Source organism: Lithobates pipiens, unplaced genomic scaffold (genome assembly GCF_037356315.1).
Source record: "Lithobates pipiens isolate NorthernLeopardFrog02 unplaced genomic scaffold, aLitPip1_a1.2 Scaffold_1, whole genome shotgun sequence".
Classification (NCBI taxonomy): domain Eukaryota; kingdom Metazoa; phylum Chordata; class Amphibia; order Anura; family Ranidae; genus Lithobates; species Lithobates pipiens.
This window is the reverse complement of record NW_027507685.1, coordinates 141,839,297-141,852,350: the sequence shown is the minus strand read 5'-3', so window position 1 is coordinate 141,852,350 and position 13,054 is coordinate 141,839,297. Positions and strand designations below refer to the sequence as shown.

Genomic DNA, 13,054 nt, shown 5'->3' with positions numbered 1-13,054 from the left:
GTATTTGGCTTATTTTGACAAGTTCATCTACAGGGAATGGGGTCGGCCGCAAAGGACCTTTTTGGTTCTCAAAAACATGGCAGTGCTTTACCCCTGCTGATGTATCGTCCATTTTGGGTCCCGCAAGCCAGCACGTTCACCTAAAGTGTTCCCGTATTTGGCTTATTTTGACAAGTTCATCTACAGGGAATGGGGTCGGCCGCAAAGGACCTTTTTCGGGCCTCAAAAACATGGCAGTGCTTTACCCCTTTGAGGAAAGCCTTCTCAAGAAATGGTCGGCTCCTCCGGTCGTGGACCCCCCAGTATCCAGGTTAAATAAAGGAACCACGATCCCGGCAGTGGCTCGTTCCTTGTTTATGGTTGTGGGGTCAGCCGTGCGACCAATACTGGCATCCGCACTGGTGTCACAGATACTGACTGAGTGAGCAAAACTTTTGCACCGCGAATTGGGAGAGCAAAAACGCCTCCCCTGTCTGTGTGGAACTAGCAGACCAACTAGTGCAAGGCCTTAAGTACCTTTGTGATGCGGCCCTGGATACCCTCCCTCTGTTATCCAGGACTTCAGTGTCAGCTGTGGTTAGATAAAATGCTGGTCTGCTGACCAGGCATCCAAAAAAGCCCTGACGGATCTTCCTTTCCTTGACAACTGGCTCTTTGGAGCTTCGTTGGATGACATTATTAAAAATGCCACGGGTGGTAAGAGTACACTACTCCCACAGGCCAGGAAGGCTAAAGAGCCACGCCGCAGGCAAGGGCCCTCTTTTTCCACTCGCAAACTTTTTCGTCTGCCCTGTGCTTCGACCAAAACGTTCCCAGCCCGACAGGAGGTCCACGGACTGTCAAAAGCGCCCCTGGAACCACAAGCCTAACAAGCCTGCGAACAAAAGTGCTACTGCGTTGAAGGTTTGCCCCCACCCGCGTATCGGGTGGGGGGTCGCCTTCGGGAGTTTGCAGCCCGGTGGACCTCCTGGACCAATAATGGGTCTGCGACCTGATTTCCACAGGCTACAAGTTAGTTTCTCACTTGGCCGCCAAACAGATTCTTCCCCGCCGGGAGGCCCTGCTAGGGGCAGTAAGGGACTTGCTGACTCGGGGTGATTGTACCAGTTCCGGAATCGGAACGCTTCCAGGGGTTCTACTCAAATCTGTTTGTGGTTCCCAAGAAGGAAGGGGTACGTCCAATCTTGGACTTAAAAGCCCTCAATCACTTTGTAAAAGTAGATATATGGAAATAGCCGCGCTTATGGAAATAGACAGGAAAAACAGAAAAATAGTAATAAGGAAGGGAATAGGTGCTGTTGCACAGAGGAAAGAAAATACAAACAGGTTGCAGCCACCCCTGAGTGCATGGGCTTTCATTGAAGTCCGTGCCTAGAGATTAATATAAGTGGTTATTAGGGGCTATTGGCGCTACCTCAAAATAATAGTTATACTGTTAAACCTCAGGTAAGTGACCATTACCAATACACAAAGCTAATTCTGTAATATAAGTGCGAAACTTTCCCTATTATCTCTCTCTCTATATATATATATATATATACTGGTGACACCAATAGTGTACATCTGCCACACATATACAATAGCCTCCACAGATGGGTATAAAGATGCATATAAAAAAATCCTCAGGTCAAGAGTTATCCAAGAGCAAAAAAATAGGAAAATAGAGGAATAAAAAAACCCTTATGCCGCGTACACACGACCAGACTTTTCGAGGGACTAAGTCTGACAGACTTTCGACGGAGTTCTGATGGACTTTCCGAATGAACGGACTTGGCCACACACAATCACACCAAAATCCGATGGATTCGAACGTGATGACGTACGACTGGACTAGAATAAGGAAGTTCATAGTCAGTAGCCAATAGCTGCCCTAGTGTCGGTTTTAGTCCGTCAGACTAGCACACACACGAGCGGATTTCTCAGTAGGAACTGGGTCCGGCAGAGTTCTGTCGGAAAAATTTGAAACATGTTCCATTTCTAAAGTCTGTCAGACTTTTGCAAATCAAAAGTCCGCTGCAGCCCACACACGTTAGAATAGTCTGCCGGAATCATTCCGTCAGACTTTTGATGTTGAAAAGTCTGGTCGTGTGTACGGGGCATTAGAGTGCCCCGTACATCACTTCCGGCTTGTCTTAACCGTTGAGTCGCAGCTGGAACGCACGCCGCTTGCCCGCGGGGTTTGTGTTAGCCGGATACTTTGCCTAAACCAGTGCTAAGGTTCGCTGGATATTGTTTTTTTTTATATATCTTCAAATTGACCTTTACTGGTTTAGTTTTTATTTTTATTTATTTTTTACCTACACCGGTGCTTTGTATAAAGCAAGCTTTTTGGGGATACAGTATATATAGAGAGTAGGAGGGCTAGTCCCCATCTAGGTATACCTATACTGGGGCTCCAGTGAGGTGTTAACACTGGCCTCTCTCTTTTAATACTTGCCTAATAGGGACATATCACCAACTTTGTCCTTAGGCATATGTGTCATGTCCCCCATTAGCTGAAGTGTGTGGTATTGTTATTCTATTTCTATGGTTTATTTTTGATTGATGTGTGACACATTTTTTATATATACAATATTTTTTGTAATAAAATAATCTTTTAAAATAAGTGGCCTTTAGAACCCCTTATTTTTTTACTTTTTACGTTGGTTTTTTTGACCTTTTAAATACCACCTAACAAATCCCAAAAAGACTCAAAGATAAATTGTGGTAAAAGCTTTGCCCTAAAAAAGCCTGTTTCCTGGGTATCTGACATACTACACCAGGAGAGCTGGTTTTTCTCCTTTATGAGGAATTATCGCACCTGGCAAAGATCTTTTTCCTGCACGAAGAACCAAATCCTGTGGCAGAGTGTGGAGGTTAGAGCTGGCAGGTGGAACCCTCAACAGTGCATAGCGGAGCAGAACCTATATGCTTGCAACCCCCTAGGGCAGTGATGGCGAACCTCGGCACCCCAGATGTTTTGGAACTACATTTCCCATGATGCTCAACTACACTGCAGAGTGCCAGAGCATCATGGGAAATGTAGTTCCAAAACATCTGGGGTGCCGAGGTTCGCCATCACTGCCCTAGGGGGTACGTGGATCTGGTGAGTGGGGACCCAAAAGGGGAAACAAGCACGGAAGTCACAAAAAAATATATATATGATCACGAAAGTCACCTTCTTTGTTTTTTCCTGAGCTGGAATCTTGCACACTGTTGGACGTTTACCAGAAGAATTACTGTGGACTACCTTTATTTTATTTTATTTTAGTTCTATCTTGGTATTCTTATTGTACATTTTTTTCCCTGCCTTACGTGGATGGGAAGGTTGTTGTAAATCCTAGTATATGTTTTATCACCTATATAAGGTTCACATATAAGGTGCACATACACTTTTTATGGTAAAAAACCCTATTTTTTTTGTTTTATATATATATATATATAATATATATTTTGTATATACCTTTTTGAATACGCCTTTATAGGTATCACTTATTTAGGGGCTGTTGATTTATGCAATTCTTGGTTTAATTCACATCAGTTGGTATTTATGGTGATAAGCCCACATAGGGTCTGCACTACTATCTATTGAGAATACTATCTATAGGGGGAATAAGTATAAGTATTATTTACAAGGATAATTTATGCTGTATTTCTACATTTAGTGGAACTAATCACAATTATTCACAAGGCACTCTTAGGGTTTTTTTATTCCTCTATTTTCCTATTTTTTTGCTCTTGGATAACTCTTGACTTGAGGATTTTTTTATATACATCTTTATACCTATCTGTGGAGGCTATTGTATATGTGTGGCAGATGTACACTATTGGTGTCACCAGTGTATATATATATATATATATATATATATATATATATATAGATGACCAGTATAGTTACTGGTATATGTATATGTGTATATATAGATATATATATAGATAATAGGGAAAGTTTCGCACTTATATTACAGAATTAGCTTTGTGTATTGGTAATGGTCACTTACCTGAGGTTTAACAGTATAACTATTATTTTGAGGTAGCGCCAATAGCCCCTAATAACCACTTTGTAAAAGTGCAGAGGTTCAGAATGGAATCAGTTCGCTCAGTAGTCGCTGCACTCCATCAATGGTACTCCCTGGTGTCTTTGGACATCCAGAATGCGTAATTGCACATGCCCATATGTCTTCGGCGTGGAAGCCCATTACCAGTTTGCGGCTCTTCCCTTTGGCCTGCCATCAGCCCCCTGAGTCTTTACCAAAGTACTGGCTCCAGTATTGCGTTGCTGCAACAACGCGGGATTGCGATCGTGGGTTACCTAGAAGATCTCCTCCTGAGAGCATCTTCCGCCTCAGAATTAGAGGAGGATGTGGCGATCACCATGCAGACTCTGCAAGAATTTGGATGGCTTTTGAACCTAAAGAAGTCGGTGGTTGTGCCGACCCAGCGTCTGGAGTACCTGGGTTTACTATTGGACTCCAGGGAAGCGAGGGTCTTTCTTCCCACAGACAAATTGCAGACTCTCAGATCTGCGGTCAAACTCCTGATGAACCGCAAGTGGTCGTCGCTCAGTTTTTGCATGCGAGTACTGGGGCTCATGGTAGCCTCCTTCGAGGCAGTACCTTATGCCCAGTTCCACACCAGAGTCCTGCAAAAGGAGATTTTGACAAAATGGGACAAATCTCCGTTGTCCCTGGATCGTCAGGTCCAGGTGAGCCAGCCAGTCAGGGACTCTCTGATCTGGTGGTTGAGGTCCCCGGTGATTCAGTCCGGAAAATCATTCCTTCCTCTGAAATGGACGGTGATCACTATGGATGCCAGTCTCTCAGGCTGGAGTGGAGTGATGGGGATTCAGTTGGCTCAGGGCCTCTGGTCGACGGACGAATCCAGCTTGCTGATCAATCTGCTTGAATTGAGTGCAATCAGGCTGCCTCCACACGTGGTCGACGTGTCTTCAGGGATGTCCAACCAGGATACAGTCAGACAACGCCACGGCTGTGGCGTACATAAATCACCAAGGGGGAACAAGAAGCTCAGCCGCTGCTTGGGAGGTCGCTCACATACTTCAGTGGGCAGAGCGACACGTTCCAGCTCTGTCAGCCATTTACATCCCGGGGATGGAAAATTGGCAGGCGGACTATCTGAATCGTCAGGTGCTGGACCCGGGAGAATGAGCGTTGCATCCAGAGATATTCAGGCTGCTGTGCCTGAAATGGGGCACACCAGATTTGGATCTATTGGCCTCCCGTCTCAATCGGAAGGTGCTGAGATTCGTGTCCAGGACAAGAGATCCATGGGCAGATGTGTTGGACGAGCTGGTGGCTCCGTGGGATCAGTACCAGCTGATCTACGCCTTTCCTCCACTAAAACTGTTGCCACGTCTGCTTTGCAGAGTGGAAGCCGAGGGGATCCCAGTAATTCTGGTTGCCCCAGATTGGCCTCAGCGGCCCTGGTACGCAGACCTGGTGCATCTGGTGGCAGACGCTCCCTGGCGAATGCCTTTGCGAGAGGACCTCCTATCTCAAGGTCCAATCTTTCACCCTGCTTTGCCATCGCTGGCTTTAACGGCATGGCTATTGAGAGCCAGGTGCTGAGGGACCAGGGTCTGTCAGACTCTGTGATTCCAACTATGCTGAGGGCGCGGAAATCTTCTTCACCGAAGATATACCATCGTTCCTGAAAGGCTTAGGAGAAAGTGTGAGGAGAAAGGGTTGCATCCGCGCTCCTTTTCTGTATCCAAGATCCTGCTGTTTCTTCAGCAAGGAGTAGACCAGAAATTGGCGTTGCGCACCATTAAGGGGCAAATTTCAGCCCTGGCTGTTTTTTTTTATTTTTATTTTTTATCCAGCGACCCCTGGCGTCTCACTCATTAGTGAGTACCTTTGTTCAGGGGGTTCCACATGTAGTCCCTCCGCTGCGTCCACCGTTAACCCCATGGGATTTGAACCCGGTGTTGTTGGCGCTTCAGAAGCCGCCGTTTGAGAATATCAGGGATATTCCTTTCACAGAAGGTGGTCTTTCTAGTGGCCATCACATCGGCCAGGAGGGTTTCCTAATTGGCGGCCTTGTCCTGCAAGTCGCCTTATCTGGTCATCCACAGGGATAAGGTGGTGTTGCGTCCGCAACCGTCCTTTCTACCGAAGGTGGTCTCGGCTTTTCATATCAATGAGGACATTGTATTACCATCGTTGTGTCCTAAGCCGCAGCACCCCAAGGAGATGGCCCTTCACGCTCTCGATGTGGTTAGGGCTCTGAAGGTGTACTTGTCTGCCACGGCTCCCTTTTGGAAGTCAGACTCACTCTTTGTTTCGGTGGTTGGTCCAAAGAAGGGTATGGCGGTCTCGTCGGCCACCATTTCCAGGTAGATCAGACAGATTGTAGTCCAAGCCTACGCCTTGAAGGGGCAGGTGCCCCCCTTTCCAGTCACGGCCCACTCTACAAGAGCTTTCGGAATGTCTCGGGCCTTCCGACACCAAGCGTCTGTCACTCAGGTGTGTAAGGCGGTGACCTGGTCGTCTGTCCATACGTTTACCAAGTTCTACAAGGTAGACGTCAGTACATCGGCTGATGCCTGTTTTGGCCGCAAAGTTTTGTAGGCGGCCGTGTAGTTGCAATTGCGATTTTTATTTATTTTTTCCCCTGTTTTTTTTTTTTTTTTTTATATATAAAAATGCAGTACTGTTTTGTTAATGCACTGTTGCATTACTTATGCAAAAAGGGTTGCGGTGTTGGGGATCTCTCCTGTTGAGAATGCCCGGTTATGGCGGTGTGTTTTTCCGTACACTGCTGTTTTTTTTGTGGGTTTAGTTTCACTGGTTCCCACTTTCCATGGTGGATGAAGTTTTAATGCTGTTTTTTTCCCACCTCTCGTTTGGCACTGCTTGGGGGCGTCCCATTTAGTTACAGAGAGGAGCTGTGTCGGTCAGTGAATATAAGAGAAAATAGGATTTTTGTACTCACCGTAAAATCCTTTTCTCTGTAATTCACTGACCGACACTGCACCCACCCCTCCTTTTCTCTACGTTTATACTGCTTGTTGACATACTGAGTTCTGCCTGGGAGCAGGGAGGGTTGTTAGCACAGGGTCCGCTCCCCTGGGACTAGACTAAAGTTCTGTGTATTGTGTTACAATTTTTTGCCTAGTTCTCCTAATGACAGGCTAACAAACCCATTTAGTTACAGAGAGGAGCTGTGTCGGCCGGTGAATTACAGAGAAAAGGATTTTACGGTGAGTACAAAAATCCTATTTTTTTTTTTTTTAATCTGCCCAACAAGAAATTGTCAAAAACCAAGCATAAAAAATGCAAATCACAGCAAAATCACATGTGCAAAAATGCACAGCAAAAAACACTGCAAAACACATACCAAACTGCATAGGTGGGGAACCAATTCTTATGCTGGCCATACACGTATCGGTTTTCAGAGGAGAATATTCATGCGAAAAATCTTTGTCAATTTGTTGAATGAAAGAATATCATTTGAAAATTTCACTTGCTTTTAACATTCAGTTTTAAAATTAATGTAATTTTAATTTTCGTTTGTAATTACAAACTACATACACTGTCTGACCAAGAAGTTTTCCATGCTGCTCCTTTGAATTTTACCATCACTGCAGTCGAAAACGAATGGTAATTTGATCGCATTAATGATTAGAAAATCGTTGAATCGAAAAAAAAGGCAATTTATTCTTAAATATCTATATGCAGTGGTAAATATAACTATATGGTTTGGGAGCAAAATCTTTAATCCGCTCTGAGAATAACAGACAGAAGAGATATATTGTATATACTATTATAGGTTGAATCTGGTAAATATCATCAGACTCAGAGATCAAATTTTTTATGTAAAAGAAAAAAATAATAATAACTAAAGACTATTTTGCCGATTTTCAGACAGAACTGTAATATATTAAATGATGGCCATACAAAAACTATGTCTTCCATCAAAAAAAAAAAAAAAAATAATTTTTTTTTTACTTTCATATTCATTACATTTTTTTTAAAGGTTATTATCTGATTAAACAAAACAATAATCGGCCAACTAATCGCTTATGAAAATAATCGTTCGTTGCAGCCCTAGTGTGTAATATGGATGTTTGTTAGGCGTTCTTTCAAGCAACTCTTTTATGGATTTTATGTATCATTGTAATAAAAATGAACTGCTATTATACTGAAAGATGGGTGTTAATATAGCAGCTGCTGATGGTGCAATGGACTTTTTTTTTACCTACTAATATCTGTCTTTTATGAGTGCTGAGAAAATTTTTATTTTTTTGATTGTTGTTTTGCTATTATAGGTTATAGCACCTTTTAAAATCCTACTTTTGACATGATGATGTCATCTGAAAATTCATTTTCAATATTTTTAAATCTGCAGCTTTAAATTAAAAGAAGCTTAACACAAAGGTCTTTGTTCAATGAGTTTCTCCTATAAAGAGACAATTCTTTGTTCCCTTCAAAATATATTGTTTAGGGTGTTATCAGAAGAGAGGATGCTCCCAAATAAATATATATATCATTTTTTTTTTTTTTGAGAGATTTGGAAAACACATTTTTATCCTTCTGCTCAAATATTTTGATCAAAATTTGTATAGCGAGAGGCACCATTCTCAATCAAGCTCCTGAAAAAGCTTATAGACAGTTTTGACAAAGTGTAGAACTTTTACAACTTTCCTGTAGGGGTGTGGGAACTATTATGTGTACAGTGTGTATGTTCCATATAATATTGTTTTTGTAGCTTGTCTTAGCCATTTCTTTTTAGAGGTTCTTTCAGCATCTTAAGCCAGTATTAGACATAAATTGTCTGTTACAAAATGCGGCATTCATATGAGCATTCTGTACAGAGTTCATGACATAAACATGCATAATAGTTTCAACCAGACATTTATTCATTTATTCATTTATTTGTTTTGTAGCTAACCCACCTAGTTTAAGCAAGGCAATGTGATTGGTCAGATCAGGTGACGAACATCCAATGTATATGGCTGGTCTTAGTGCCTGAAATGTTTGCATATATTCAAATAAGCTAAATAAACCAATGTTTAAAAAGTGATTATAGGCCCTTTAAAGAAGGATTTGCTGGCTGCAACCTTACACCCTTTCCTCTTTAGGATGTTGGCTTTCAATTCAGCTGAGCCTTTGTACACACACCACACACACAACACACACACAACACACACACAACACACACACACACACACACACACTGGATATTTTCTGTTGATTACCGGTTATGTACACAGACTTATTGGATTATAGGGAGAGATGGCTGCTCTGACACATAAGCCATTGTTCTCTTATCGGGCACCTCTAATCTTGTGTGTACTGAGCACTCTATAATACCCTTTGTGCAGGTATGAGGGAGGACGCGGGAGTTCACACCAGCAGCAGGTCACCTGCTATCCCTACAAAGATGTCAATAACTGGTGGATTGTCAAGGACCCATCCAGGTAACCATACAGTAATCATATTGCCACAGCTGTTTGGTCAACATGGGCAAAGAGAAATGATAACGTTCTGTACCGTCCTTTGGCAGACAGGAAATGATTGTCAGCTCACCGCCACGTGCTGTGCGTCACGGAGACACCGTACAACTTGTGCATGGCATGACAGCTCGATTCCTGAACACGTATGTATCAAAGTGTTACCTCTGTTTTATTGTATGTGCCATACAGTATTGGGCCTCATGCACACTGGATATTATAAAAATGACAGTAGTAATAGCTGTAGAAAGCTAGCTTTTTTTTTTTTTATAAAGCAAAACTATACTCCCACATGCTATTGTGTTTTTTTCCTTGCTTATCTGTTCACAAACACATATGATAATAGGCGAGGGAGGCCGGCTTTTTAGGATTCTACAGAAATGTGTGGCACATAGGTTGAAAAAAAAGTCCTAGTTCAACCTATAAAAGGGGAAAAAAAAAATCATCCAATCGGAGGTCTGCCAAGAAAAATAGGTGAGTTGGAAACTTTGGGGCATGTAGAGAACAATGATTTAATTGGTATTGCTGAATCCTGGCTTCATTCTTCACATGACTGGGCTAGTAACCTCTTACCAAAAGATGGCTACAGCGTGGGCTTAAATTGCCGGAAAGGGCATCCATGTACGTCCTCCCAGGGAGCACGGCTTGCTCTGTGACCAGTGAGTGTGAGACGATCCCGATCCCAGCCCCTTACCACGTGATCAGCTGTCAGCCAATGACAGCTGATCACGTGATATAAATAGACTCGATAATCTTCTTTTTTTTTTTCTCCTTATGCTGTCAGGGTGAGGAGAAGAAAAAAAAAAGCCATTTACTGTCAAGAGTAAACGCACACTCCAGACCCCACTGCTGCTAAGCAATGCCCACCAGTGCATATCGGCACTGCTAACCAGTGCCACCCATCAATCTCATCCATCAGTGCCCTTCAATGCCACCCATCAGTGTCCATCAGTGCAGCATCATTGGCACCCATCAATGAAGGAGAAAAATTACCTGTTTTCAACATTTTCTTACAAACTATGAAAACTTTTTTTTTTTTTCAAAAATATTTGTTTAGCAAAAAAAAAAAAAAAATATATATATATATATATATATATATATAACACATGAATACACATATCACTCCATATTCCTCATTTTCTGTGTGCACATACAGTGCCTTGCGAAAGTATTCAGCCCCCTTGAACTTTTCAACCTTTTGCCACATTTCAGGCTTCAAACATAAAGATATAACATTTTTATTTTTTGTGAAGAATCACCAACAAGTGGGACACAATTGTGAAGTGGAACGAAATCTATTGGATTTTTGAAACTTTTTTAACTAATAAAAAAATGAAAAGTGGGGCGTGCAAAATTGCATTAATACTTTGTAGAGCCACCTTTTGCTGCGATTACAGCTGCAAGTCACTTGGGGTATGTCTCTATCAGTTTTACACATCGAGAGACTGAAATTCTTGCCCATTCTTCCTTGCAAAACAGCTCGAGCTCAGTGAGGTTGGATGGAGAGCGTTTGTGAACAGCAGTTTTCAGCTCTTTCCACAGATTCTCGATTGGATTCAGGTCTGGACTTTGACTTGGCCATTCTAACACCTGGATACGTTTATTTGTGAACCATTCCTTTGAAGATTTTGCTGTATGTTTGGGATCATTATCTTGTTGGAAGATAAATCTCTGTCCCAGTTTCAGGTCTTTTGCAGACTCCAACAGGCTTTCATCCAGAATGGTCCTGTATTTGGCTGCATCCATCTTCCCCTCAATTTTAACCATCTTCCCTGTCCCTGCTGAAGAAAAGCAGGCCCAAACCATGATGCAGCCACCACCATGTTTGACAGTGGGGATGGTGTGTTGAGGGTGATGAGCTGTGTTGCTTTTACACCAAACATATCGTTTTGCATTGTGGGCAAAAAGTTTGATTTTGGTTTCATCTGACCAGAGCACCTTCTTCCACATGTTTGGTGTGTCTCCCAGGTGGCTTGTGGCAAACTTTAGACGAGACTTTTTATGGATATCTTTGAGAAATGGCTTTCTTCTTGCCACTCTTCCATAAAGGCCAGATTTGTGCAGTGTACGACTGATTGTTGTCCTATGGACAGACTCTCCCACCTCAGCTGTAGTTCTCTGCAGTTCATCCAGAGTGATCATGGGCCTCTTGGCTGCATCTCTGATCAGTCTTCTCCTTGTCTGAGCTGAAAGTTTAGAGGGACGGCCAGGTCTTGGTAGATTTGCAGTGGTCTGATACTCCTTCCATTTCAAAATGATCGCTTGCACAGTGCTCCTTGGGATGTTTAAAGCTTGGGAAATCTTTTTGTATCCAAATCCGCCTTTAAACTTCTCCACAACAGTATTACAGACCTGCCTGGTGTGTTCCTTGGTCTTCATGATGCTCTCTGCACTTTCAACAGAACCCTGAGACTATCACAGAGCAGGTGCATTTATACAGAGACTTGATTACACACAGGTGGATTCTATTTATCACCATCAGTCATTTAGGACAACATTGGATCATTCAGAGATCCTCGCTGAACTTCTGGAGTGAGTTTGCTGCACTGAAAGTAAAGGGGCCGAATAATTTTGCACGCACCACTTTTCAGTTTTTCATTTGCTAAAAAAGTTTAAAATATCCAGATTTCGTTCCACTCCACAATTGTGTCCCACTTGTTGGTGATTCTTCACAAAAAATACATTTTTTTTATCTTTATGTTTGAAGCCTGAAATGTGGCAAAAGGTTGAAAAGTTCAAGGGGGCCGAATACTTTCGCAAGGCACTGTATAAGAGGGACGAGGGCTTTACCTTAAATTTTCGCCAGTCTCCACTTAGGCATCCAATTAATTAATATTCGCACCTGTATGTGCGGGGGGGAAGTCATACCTGGTCTCTTGTGCGCTCCATAAGTAGCTGGAGCGCACCTAGTCCCGTATAACAGGAAGTGCGGGTGGAAATAAGTTCCACCCGCAACTTCCGGCTGCCCCAATATGGACGCTTTCGCTCTTGCGCACATAGAGGTCGCCTGAGCGCAAGCACCTGGCTTCCTACAATGCTCGGCTTCTGCTCCTGTGTATACCAGAATCGCTGGAGCGCAAGCTATAACCAGAGCCCGGAAGCGCGAGCGGAGTCAAACCCGCCCACAGCTTTAGGCCGCCGGGCCCAACCCCTCCGCCCACACGTACACCAGCCGAGTGCCTGGGCGTGGGGGCAACATAGTCACAATGTAAACTCTGCTAGAGTGTTGGTAAAGAGGAAGAATTCATATTTAAATAATAAAAAAACAAATAAATAAACAACATTGTCTAAATGAACCAATAAATAGTAATTGCATCAAAATTTAAAAATTAAATGCAGGAATACATTTAAAATAATTGGTTTTTATAAAAAAAAAAAAAAAAAAATAAGGCAGCCATTGTCATGTGCTGGTTGTCATTATGCAGTCAAGAAGAGAAAGAAGCGAAAGGATAACTGATAACTCATCAGTGTGCTGCTGCTTTTTCATGGTTCATTTGGCAGGTTAGGGTTGTGTCATAAGACAATGTGTGCCAGCTGCTGCTAGATCTGGCAGGGCTATCTTACAAAGGTCTAGGTCATACGATTATCAGTATGAAATAA

General features: G+C 42.8%; 1 protein-coding gene across 1 annotated transcript in view; it reads left to right on the top strand.

The window, feature by feature from the left end:
• Positions 1-13,054, top strand: part of POMT1 (protein O-mannosyltransferase 1) — a 133,433-nt gene that overhangs the window by 93,744 nt on the left and 26,635 nt on the right. Inside the window, exons 11-12 of the mRNA XM_077477944.1 lie at positions 9,326-9,421; positions 9,508-9,600. Of these exons, the coding sequence (XP_077334070.1) occupies positions 9,326-9,421; positions 9,508-9,600 (189 nt within the window). The remainder of the gene's footprint in view (positions 1-9,325; positions 9,422-9,507; positions 9,601-13,054) is intronic.